This window comes from Corvus cornix, chromosome 6 (assembly GCF_000738735.6).
Source record: "Corvus cornix cornix isolate S_Up_H32 chromosome 6, ASM73873v5, whole genome shotgun sequence".
Taxonomy (NCBI): Eukaryota; Metazoa; Chordata; class Aves; order Passeriformes; family Corvidae; genus Corvus; species Corvus cornix.
The window spans coordinates 14,709,842-14,722,420 of NC_046336.1; the positions used below are offsets into that span (position 1 = coordinate 14,709,842).

At 35.4% G+C, this 12,579-nt stretch overlaps 1 protein-coding gene across 1 annotated transcript in view; it reads left to right on the forward strand.

Annotated features, from left to right (window-relative positions):
- The window catches only part of LOC104696063 (adhesion G protein-coupled receptor A3), a 263,063-nt gene that overhangs the window by 124,565 nt on the left and 125,919 nt on the right, over positions 1-12,579 (forward strand). The window contains exon 7 of the mRNA XM_039554100.1: positions 4,781-4,994. Within this exon, the coding sequence (XP_039410034.1) occupies positions 4,781-4,994 (214 nt within the window). The remainder of the gene's footprint in view (positions 1-4,780; positions 4,995-12,579) is intronic.

A 12,579-nucleotide genomic window follows, 5' to 3' on the forward strand; every position in this document is an offset into this window, starting at 1 on the left:
AGTAGTGACCATTCATTAGAAGTGAATATTATCTAAATAATATGGTACTTAAAAAATAACTAAAATATGGGTAGAAATGCAGTTTATGTTATCTTTTTTACAAGCATTTTTGTTCCATGTATGTCAGGCAACAGCAGTATTTCCTTCATACTTTCCTCCTTTCCAACTTTTAAAACAGAAAGGAAGGCAAAAACTAGATAGGAAATTGAAATACTTTTAAAATCTCAAGAACTGAATTGGAAGGAAAAAATAGGATATACATAATGTGTGTACGTGTGTGTGAGATAAATTCTTTTAGAAATATATTAAGGACACATGCATTGGAACATTTCCTTAGAGCTTCAGCGCACTTTGCTATTTTTCTGTTTTAGCTAATTGTTTTAAAAATAATTTCTATTTTCTTTTTCAACTTTTTTAACATCTTGGGGCACTGCATGCATTAAAATGTGCAGGGCTATACTCTCTGTGAAAAGGACTCAAGTGATACCCTAATTCAGTGGTATTTGTGTAACCCGATTCCCTCTCTGTATGTCCTCAGTATTCTAGTCTAGAGCTAATCTGAAATACAAGACTAGATTGCAAAAAGAGTCTGGCCTTCAGTCAACAAAACCCTTTTCTGCTGAGAAGTGAAAGATAACTAAAAAGATGTAATTACTGTAATGATGGGTTAGACCTTTAGATTCATGCTGCAATCAGTGATTCCTGTGGTGCTCTGCTGCAATCATGGTTTAGTGCTGACTGGAGAGACAAGACAGGTAAAGACTGTAAAACACTCCATCAGCTCTTGATCTAAATGCCTAGAGAGGAGTCACACCTCTCATTTGCAGATAGTGGTGTTGGCTCCAAACTTGAGGGCAGCACAGTGCATGATCTTGAAACGAGCATCTTGGAGTATTTTTCAAGTGTGTAAAAAGTAAATAAAATCCCTGTAAATTACTCCCTCCCTTCTCAACATACAATAGTGAACTTTTTAATCTTATGAAGCTGTTGTGTCTGCCATATGTGCACACACACACATAAATTTGAACATCAGAGATTATATATATTCAGTAATCCCAATTTAGTCTTTATTACCCACATAACCAAAGAAGAAAATTCTGTTGTGTAGAGCTATGCTTGGAGAGCTGTTATATTTAAAGTGCTGTCAAATCAATGCCAAAATCGTTCCAACTACTTTCAGAATTTCTTACTTTGTACTTTATTCTCAAAGTCAAGCTTGAAAATGTGTGTACAGCATTAATAAATACTTTTATTTGTGTTCTGAATTTGAAAGATTGTTGGATTATGGACTTAAAATAAGTATTTCCAGCTGATGCCGATGGAATTCTACAATAATTTTTTAGTCATTTGAAATAAAGGGTATTGGTCCTAATCCTGAAACTCTTATTGATGCAATTAATCCTCATAACTGTGAGATGTGTCACAGAAGTCAACTGAAACTTCTGCATGAATAATGGTTGCAGAGCCAGCCTCAGACATTTAAATCATTACTATCCCTGGAAAGCAACTGAGGATTAGCTCTGGTATTAATTTTTTTATGTGGACCTCACAGAGATTAAAAGCAGATGTTTTCCAGAAGTACTTACGTTTACCTTCCATGGTCTGCAAATGTCATAATCCATAGAAATTTTATTATTTTCAATTTGAAAATGAGATTTCATCATTATTTGTCAATTTGGCCAACCCAAATAGGTACATTCTCAAAGATGGTCAGGAGGATATGCTAGCATAATGGTATGTTTAATTCCAAAGGTATGTTTAATTCATTTTGCATCTTTGTTGGCACTTAAAAGGATTTGCAAAGAAGAAAATGAGTACACTGTTGATAGGACTGATCATTTTTTGACATACTGAAGTAAAAAATGTTTTCGTTTATTGTGATCATTAATCGACAAAACCCATAGAGAACACTTCATTCCCATTCCATTTCTGGGTTTGGTGATCCCCAAGGCTGAGCAACAGACGGGTTAATGGGAGAGCCTTAGACACCAGTGCTAAAGACAGATAATTTGAGAGTGCTAGTGTTACACTTCATCCATATGCTCAACAAGTTATTTAACTTGACTTGAAGTTATCGATGCTCCAGTTCACATTCTTCCTACTTCATAGCCTCGTGACACAATGTGTCACTCACTGCATGGCCAAAACCATTTGACCAGATACAACATCCTCAGTTAAAAACACTGTATTCATGGGAAATATTTTGTTTCTGTGAGTAGTATCTCTTGCTGTTGTACTTGTGACAGTATGCTTAATTTTCTACATTTTGGTAGTAATTTCATTAATTTATGGCTAAATTTGCACTCCATATCTTTTCCTTATATTCCATAATTGACTTCATAATGCAACACCAACTTTTTGGGAGAGAGAGATTCTCTCCATCTGCTAGTTAAAAACATTTAATATAAGTGATTGAGACCAAGGCTGCAGCTATTGGGAATGAGGTATTAATATTACCTTCTTTTCTCTTAAGTAGAAGCCAAAGGTGATATAAAAATATTGTGTATGTTTCAAGGAATTTTTTGTACTGCATCTTTGTCTCCATATAACAGATGCAGTCAAAAGGTAAAGTACAGGATGGGTACACAGGTAAGGAGAGCTTTCTGAAGGCTGCCCTTTATAGTCACAGCAGACTTAAAACATTTCAGTACATAGCAGCTAGTAATCCTCTGTGTGCTTCTCCCAGACAGCAGTAGCACATATTCACTTGTGTACCAATCTTGCGTGCTGTGCTGGCCAGCATTCTTCCTTGTGTAAAAGCAGAAGTGATCCCTCTGTGGATCACTCAGCAGGTGATGAATATACCATTTAACACTTAAATACTCAAATAGCAACAAGGGCCCAAAGCTAGGTTTATAAGTGCAGCTTCTCACAATTTAAGAGTTCCAAAGACAACATCTGAATGATGTAGAAGAAGTGTGTTAGGGTGGGATGCTGAGTAAGCAGAGGAAAAGCACTGTTAGTTGTCCACAAATTTTAGCAGTTGTAGAACCAGTGATTATGGCTTGCAACCTGGATAGGCATAGCTAAGTTCATCTGTATTTGTTATGGGCAATGGAGGATTTTGAGGAGCAAGCTAAGGAAGATGAAATTGGGAGCAGTGAAATGGAAAAAAAAAAAGGAACTTGTCAGAAAAATAGATGTTTGAGATAGTTGCTAGTGGTGCAAATGTGGAAGGGTGACCTTTCAGCTGACAACTCTGTAGGATGGATTGATATTAATGATGAGAGGCCTTTAAATGAAAACAGAAGAAAAATAAGGGAGAAGATCTAGCTTTAAAATGGTAGAATGATAACCAAGGTGCAAGTCTGTAGGCCTTTTGTCTAAGCTGACATTGCAAAGGGAGGTTGTAAAGTGACCCAGGCTCAGTGAATTGTTTTGGCATTGAAGGCTGAGGTGAAAAGGCTGTATTGTGGGAACTGTTGTGCAGGACGTTCATGGTAAGGTGTTTATCAGTCATGTTTGTGAGTCTTCAGTATTTTCATTACCATTAGAATTTTGTGCAATGATAACAAAGTATCAGCCGTAGTAATTTTCTTCTGCTTAAGAAGAACTGTATCAGAAAAAAGAAAATAAGGTTCTCCTTTATTTCTTATTATCCCAAAGAAGATTATCATCTTTCTTTACATGCAGAGCTTCTGTTTCAGTTATTTTTTTCCTAAAACGCTCTTTTTCAATTTTCTGTTTTGAATTTAAAGAAATAGCATTAATCTCATAATATAAAGAAAGTATTTAGCAGAACTTGTCTTAAGGTAGTTTTGAGATCTAGAAATAAAAATAGAAGAAAACATACACTATCTAGAGAAGCAGTCTCTAGAGAGACTTTAGGATTGAAGAAAATAACCTTCAATCTCTCTCAAGTCTGTAACATAACAGACTTTCATCTGTTATGATGAAAGGGCCAAAAATACATATACCTTCCAAATTTGCAGTGTTTTTTTTTAAATTGTGTTTAGGCATTTGGGTTTGTGGTTATGACAGCTGTTTTTTTTAATAGCCTGCTTAGAATGTGAGGTGTTCTCATTATTGGGGTGTTTCCTGGAGAGAGCTTTGAGAGAGAAAATTCATTAAAAAAATATGGTAAAAAGTATTCTTCCTTTAATAGATAAAAAGAGCTACTTAGATAAATATTTAATGTTAAGTAATTATCTAGAGAGTAGAGATGACTTGTGGAATAGGCAGAAGGAACAGGGAAATAAAAAGTTATGGGGACAGTTGAACTTCAAGGGAAAGTTGAACTTTTATTAGTCTTATCATTATCTAAATCCCAGGCATATTAAGTAGTTTAGGCTCTCTAGACAGTAAGTTTCATTCTGGAGCACAGTGGGCATTTCATCTACTGGCAGTGAAGTGGTCTTCTAAATGTTAACTGAACCTATATTAATAGCTGTATTTTTTTCTCTAATTGGAAGACTCACTTTTTTATTCTTGTATAGTAAAGCATCCTGCCTTGAGAAGGAGGCTGGGTTGGAGCATCTCAAAAGATCCCTTCCAGCATCAACCATTCTGTGACCTGTTTCACAAAACTTATTTTCTGTAGATATTCTGGTAAGCCTGTTTATCTGGGCTCACACCAGTGAAAAAAATGTGATCTCTTGAACTCACAACATGATCAGACTTCAGTGGGTAGTTAGTGGTCATGTCTCTCATATTAGCATTTTAACATGAGCATCTAAGAAGCTAGAATTGTATACAATTAGTTCCCTTAACAGTATTCATCAGAGAGGAATTAATTGCAGCTTCTTTTTTCTGTTTTTGTTTTGTTTTGTTTTCCCTGCAGCTGGACCTCTGGAACTCCCTCTCTTTGAGCTGATCCCATCACAGAGACAAGTGGTTTTCCATGGAGACCGCTTGCCGTTCCAGTGTACTGCAACTTACGTGGACAACACCACCCAAGTGCATTGGTACCATGCTGGGCGCCTGATCGAAACAGATGAAGAGAGAGGCATCTTCGTGGAGGACAGCATCATTCATGACTGCTGCTTAATTACACGGTAACACTCGCCCCTTGTCATAGTCAGGCTTGCAGGCAAGGGGAACGGATTTGGCACTTGCAATAAACCTCATTAAATCATGCATCAGGAGTTACTTTATTTGAAGCAATTCAATTGCGTGCTTGAATCTGAGTACAGAGGTAGAGATTTTTCATGGCTATAATTGGCCGTGGTTCCAAATTGTACCTTTTGTGTCTAGGTATCCAGATTTGATCAGATATGGGTTTGAAACAGATAAAAACAGTTTCTTATACAGTAAACCATGAGAAGAAACATGAAAAAACAAGAAAACAAAAAAGCTTCAGTAGCATATGAGAGTGATTTACAGCCAAACTGCTTGTTCATGACACCATCTAGAAGTCTGAGTGATGGACCTATGAAGAACTATCAATTGAAAAGGCTTGGATTAGTTTTTGTAGGTTCCAATATACTAGATCCTATATTCTTTAGGTAGGTAGTCTCGTTTTTGTTTCTTATTAAATATTTCTCAATTTTCTTTGACTTCTGCCATTTCTGTGCCTGTTTGCTTGAGAGATACAGAGATCTACAGATGCATTTGCTGATGTGAAAAGTGGAAGAGGAATGAAGTAGAATACGCTTATATAAAAGAAGTAAAAACTAATATTTGACAGTGACTGTATTGTTCCAGTTTTGCTTCAGTTTCCCTTTTAAATATTGTTTAATAAATTATAAATTTCAGTGTTTATTTTTGGGTTTCATCACAGAGTATTGGCTTGTCACTAAAAGCTGCTAAGTTGTTGCACACATCCTTTTGTCCTCTGCCAGTTTCCGTCATTGATCAAAAAGAGAGTCTGATTCTGTGTGCAGGCTCTGCCTTTCTCTTTGTAGAAGATGGAGTGAAAATAGCTATGCTAATTAGCTTGGATAATCATTAACATCTTTTCACTCAAACCGTTTCTATTAATATAATTGACCTGAAATGCTTCTTGAACTATCAAATAGAAGTTATGAAGGGAGTCAAATGAAATCCTGTCCACTGGGGTCTTTTGGCTTTATTAATTTCATCTACTCACTGATTATTTGACCCCTTTTGGGGTCCTGTAGATCTAGAGGCGTAGATCTGACCTATTCTCACAGCTACTGGCTTTCGTCTAATATCAATGAAAATTGATATTAGACCAATTAGAACAGTAATGCCAAGTGCATGAGCTATTACATAACTGCCAAGTCACTTAAATTAAAGCATGTTCCTCTTATTTCCATTATATCAAAATTGAAAGACTTGCTGTTAATCACTTCATTATATTTTCCAACTGAATTATGTTTTGCACTGTACAAGCAATTTGTAAAGCATAGTAATAAACTGAAAAAAATAATATAAATTTTTTTTCAAAATAGCTATCCCTTTTTAAAAAGCTAGAATTAGCTTGACTGATTTTTACCTTAGGTTACTTATTTTTTGGCAGACTGTAAAATAAAAGCTATTGTCTACCGTATCTACCATAGCATATTTTAATAAGGATGGTTGATCTCCTGCCTACCTCGTTTACTGTGCCATTTAATAGGTGACCGTGGTGCTGATAGTGCAGTATGCACTGGGATGTGCAGTATGCACAGCTATTCAGAAAAAATGCTCTTCAAATACGTCATCACATTTGCTGTTATAGACTGGAAAAATACTCTGACTTGCCCAAGTTATGTGATGCATATAGACTGTTAAAATAAGACAAAATATTTTTGAATAAAACTCCAAGTCTTTAAACAGCTGTTTAAAAGCATGCAACATTCTAATTTCTCATTTATTTGCACTATACATGGCACTTCATAAGATAGAAGGGCATCAACACTGCATTTACTGTAGAGCATGGTCCATGTCCAGCCAAAAATGCTAAAACTAGAGCTGTCGTGCCTCTGCCTTGATCTAGGTTCTGATCAAAATTAACATATTAAAGACATAGTTTTGAACTTACTTTTAAAAACTGTACTATTTTGAAATAATTTTTTAAAATATTAGGACATGTATTGTCTCTTCATGTTGAAAATAAGAAAACGTTGGCCATGTTGTGACTGTTAAAATTATCTTCAGCACTTCTTAGTTTTAATCCCATCTTCATGACCATATATACTATATCCTAATTTATATAATTATTATTGTCATAACAAATCAAAATAATATGTATTAACATGCTTGTTACATGTAACAATAGCATGTATTAATATGCTTGTTACATGCTATTACACACTAATTTGTGATGGTTCTTCAGGCTAAATCATAGTTGTACAAGGCACTGAAACATCAGAAAGACTGTGCCTCCCTGAGGCTATCAAATGTTAAGGATACGATTTGAACTTAAAGGTAACTTAAAATCAGTTCTTATTTTGCCTTTGCATACCTAGTCTTTACAGCAAATGTCCACTGTCTGTGGCTTTCTGTAATTGCACTAAAGGAGAGGCTTTGGCCTGTGCTACTTAGCAATTTAAAGATTTCTATAGCTAGTTTTGAACAAAGAGGTGTAGTCATGTTCCAAAAGCTGCTTATTCAAACATTTTTAGGGGGTTATTTTATTGGGTAGTGCCAGATATTTCTGGACATGGATTACAACACAAATATCATGCTAAACCTTTCTGTTTTATTAACTGGCACAGTAGAAGGATAAAATATCCAAATGTGTATTTTTTGTCTCCTATGATAAAGCAGAATAAACTAAAATAAATATTTTTGTTACAATAATTAAACTAAAGTTTTGAACTGTATTCCGGTCTGTGACATTTTTCTTGGCAAGGAGTATTCCCTTACAGGAGATCTTGAAAAGGTGTTTTCAATTCTGCTGCTAGCTTGCATTTATCATTTCTTGCCAATGATAATAATATTTGATTCTTCTGGTGTTTAATTTTCTGTCATTATGCCTGTGTGTAAATGTCATAGTCATATATGAAAATATACATATGATGTGGGACTAATTTCTTATCATTTGTGAATGGATCTAGCTGAAATCATTAATGGTGTTTCCATGAAGACAGCCTAATTCTTTCTTTAGCTTGGAATATTGTATCAGTTTAATAATAAGTGGCAATTCTAAGGTCAGAAGGAAGGTCATGTAGGATTCTCTGCAGCACAGCATCTTTCCCAACTTCCCCACTGTTCCCTTTCAGTGTTTGAGAAGCTAGCAGGGCAGTTATTAGAATATTAAACTAGAAAAGGAACTTATTTTAATTCTATGAACCAAGAAACTCTACAGTGGTTGAGAGACTTTAATTTTCAGGAAGTTTCTTATTTACCACAAAGAATATAATGACAATTTTGAAGTCTTTTTATTTCTGTTCTGTAAATACTTGTGCAGAGTGTTTAACAGTGCTTATGCCCCGACAGCTGTAATAGCTGCTCTGGGACCATTACAGTTCACAAGTGCTCCTTCTGAAAACATGAAACTGTGCAGAAAGTTAAGAACCCACAAAAAGGAGAGCTACAAATGAAGAAATGCTCTCAACTAAAACTAGACTAACAGGTGCTAGGATCAAAAGTTGTTTTCAGATGTAATTTTTGTCGTGTGGGTAGATTTGCCACTGGAAATACAGACTATTAGGACTGGGTTTTGATCCCCTGAAAATCACGTTTTTCTATTATAGTCTGTCCTAAGTATTTCAGTCTTCTAAAAATGGTTGACAAAGCCACTTTATTTTGTGGGGGTTTTTAATTTAAAAAAAAATTAAGCTTAAGAATCTGGTTTTTTAATCCTCTAAGTGCTTCCTTACATTGTGACAGTAGCCACTGCCAAGTAAACAATGAAATAAATAGTAATGTTTGAGATGGGAGGTATATGATTACGTGAAAATCTCAAAAATGTGCAGGGGAAAGGAAGAATTTCAAATCATGGTCCACTTGTAATGCAAAGGTACAAAAAAAATTTCAAACAAATTAAATGTTGTGGGTTAAAACTTTTGATCATAATTTACACTATCCAAACAGAAGGTTGAGTCCAATTAATACTTTTTTACTGTTTGAAATTACCACTGCAGGTATTAGTAAAGAATTAGGACTTTGATTGAGACAGTTTCACTAGAAGAATAAGGACTTTTTAAGATATGCCTAGAGAAAGGAAATTGGTTCCAGGAGTAGACAGGTGGTATCATGGCAAGTTTGAGATCCAGGCAGGCACTTCTTAGAAGAATGAACAAAATGCTTCCAGAAGTTCTGTGTGAAAGGCAGAAATTCAAGGTGTGAAATGATCCAAATGATCCCTAAACTTTCTTAACAGTTGGGACAGGAATACATCTGGAAAAGACATGAAGCAAGCAGTAGTGATTTGGACTGGTAGTAGGTAAAAAAACAGTCTGAAAATCCCTGATAAGTGTGTTGGTAGGTTGGATACTTAATTGAAAGTTCAGATATGTACCAAATCATGGCAGAATATTGGAGATTGCACAAGATTAACAAGATTAGAACAGATCCAAATAACTTGATTCAGAAATGCAGATATTTTATAATCATTTTGTGTTCTGCTGTCATGGGTATTTGGAGATGAGCAGCTAAGGGTCATACTGAGAAATCTAGGGAGATAAGCAGAAACTGTTCAGAGCTGGTATTTTTGGTTTACCTAATTGACTCTGTTTGACCCTTAGTTGTCAAGTAGTTAGGAGACAATTGAAGCAAAATAACAATTTAAATTGTAAATCAATATTTCTCTATTATTTTGAGGTCACTTTAAACCCTGTAGACAATGGTCTACAACTCACTTCAGGCACTGGAGGCAGAAAAGGACTAGTGACAGATGCTACTTTACCAGCAGCATTCTCATGTATGAGATAGGAAGACAATATTTTAAATTATTGCAGAATATTATGAAATGCTCAGGGTAAGGGTTTCATTATGTGAGATTAAGAGTATCTTCATGTGAATTAATTTGGAAGATTAATTAAACTTAGGCCTTTTCTCTAAAAATATTTCAATTACCTGAAATATATAAAGCTCAAGTTTTACTACGAATCAGTCTGGGAAACATTTTAAAATATAACCTGTGGAGACACTAATATGATGAAAAGCAAGAGCAGCAACCATGATACCCTCTGTCATTAAAGTAATAGACCATTGCCTAAGAGTTGTGCTGTGTCATAAAACCTGTAGGGTTAATTTGGTTAAGTGCTTATTGAAACATGATTGAAAAATATGTATTTTCACAAAAAACGTGTCTAAGTATTTTGGCTGCTAGAATTAAAATACCCTAGAAAAACAGTATGTCAGAACTATAATAATATTTTGATGGAGACCTTGAAGAACTTTACAAGAAGGTACTTTCTTTGGTGTTGAGACCAGATTAAGAAGATGCTTTGCACTAAATTTTGACCTCTCACTTCCATCTCTGCTTATATGCAGCAGCTATATATGGGTCCATCCAGCCACAACACTGAAATGCTCAGTAGTAAGAACAAAAATTGACACTTAATCCCCCACAAGGGAGAATCAGAGGGTTTTGCTTTGACTTTTTAAGGCCAGAATGATTTTAATGTGGCCCTACAAACAGCTACAGCTGAGGACATGCTGCACTGTAGCAGCAGTTTGGAGTCAACATCTCAGGGCTGGCTTTTTCTAAAGTACTTTTCCTGTCAACATCAATGTTAGGTATAATTATACATTTTCTCTGAGTCCAGGCAGTAGTTTTAAATCTGTGAATCAAATGTGAGCATATGAGAGCATTTATGACATACATCCAGAATCTGATGCTAGGTAAACCACCCCAAATACTGGTGAAGCAAACCATTTCTTCAAAGCAAAACTTGTTAGACATATTAAAACAGCAACTGAATTACTTCTAAATTTTCATGTATTTCAATTTGTTCAATGTTGAGAATGAATTTTAAGACATATTTCCATTAACATGCTGGAATTCCATGAAAACGGGTCCTCTCCACTCTTTTTTCTCCCTGCAGGATAAAAACCCCCTATATTTAATTGTTTATGGTATTGTCATTGGGTGGCTCCTGGCCATCACAAAATAAAGTTTACACTGTAGGAGATACACCAAATACTGAGAAAGAATAGAGATCAATCCTGAAATTCTTATGTAGGAAACTGCTACATCTTACCTTCTTTTTAGATATTTCCAAAATTCTTGCAGTGGGCAAGTAAAACAGGTCAGTATTCCAACCCTAATGTATCAACCAGCCCTTCAAGTATTCATTAGATAATTAATTTCTGCATTTGTACTGTGTCAAAGTGATATGCATTTGACAAATAGTGTGAAATTGTAAAATTAATTTAGTAGGGTTTTTGGTTTGTTTCCTTTTGTGTGTTGTTTGGGGGTTTTGTGATTATTGCTTTGGGTTTTTTTGCTGGTCCCAGTGGCATGTAATCAAATAATCAAGAATTGTCATAAGCAGATTAACACTTCTGAGTCATCTGGGAAATATTTTACTTTAAAAGCTTTTTATGCAATTTTGGCTATTGGTCTGATTGGTGTTATTTTTGTCTAAGAATCTCTGATAGTGTACAGATCACAGGAGTTATGCTAATGAAATAAAGCTTCCTCTGAATATAACATTGCAGCATACAGACTACTTAAGGGCAGATGAAAGGCATAGAGCAGGTGTAGCACTGTTTCCCCAGAAGGCTGCAGTTATATTCATCCTGCAGTCCATCAGTTTGCTGGTAGAAAAAAATAAATAACAATAAACACATCTGAGCATCCCTAAACCTTTCACCAACTGACACAGCAGCTCAGTGATAGACAACTGATTCATGAAGTACTTTAAATAAGCCCTGGCCCAGGTGTAGTCTCTTCAGATAGCTTTATGGCACTGTGCTTCCACAGACCTGCCAGCTCTCTGAAGGTTTATCCAGCAAGAGAAAGTTTTGGGTCTCTAGAACTGTTGATCCTTTTTTTTTCCTCTCCCCACTTATGTTTTCAGCTAGCTAGACTGGCATGTGTTGACTCCAGGACTGTGGGAGTTTGAAGATAAATGCAAAAATCTTTATGTACACCCTTCAGTGCAGAACAGTACCTGATTGCCTGACAAGCTCAATGAATGATAATGAGATCATACAGCAAACGAAACATGTTGTGATATGATGTAGAGCTGTTTAGGTTGCTGATGTAGTTTCTGAAGATGGTTTGGTAGAGTCACTCTAATATCAATAGTGGGGTTTTTTTCAATTTTATGAAAGAAGTTAATGGCATATATGTAGGTCACAGGTACTTTGATATACACCTATAGAAAACACATCTCACTGTTGACTGTTGGGGAGCAAATGGATATTAGCCTGTGACAGTATTTTTGAACGCTTGCATTTCAATTGAAGTAATTTGAACAATGCAAAGGAAATAAAGTGAGATGGCTTTACTAACTGACATACAGCTCTTTTCTCCTATTTCGGAAGTAGGTTTTTGTTTGGCTTGTTGGGGTTTTTCCCCTCTGTTTTGTTTGGGGTTGGGTTTTTTTTTTTCTTGGCAGTATATTGTTATTAAAACTAGGTCCTTTCCAACTCTAATCATGGCTCTAGCACGTGAGCAAATGAGCTGATAGATAAATTATAGAAAAATTATATGTTATAGCCCATTACATTTCTTGGGTACCTACAGATGGTATTAAATGGTAAGTTAAGCTTTGTTTTTATATGCAATCAAAAGAA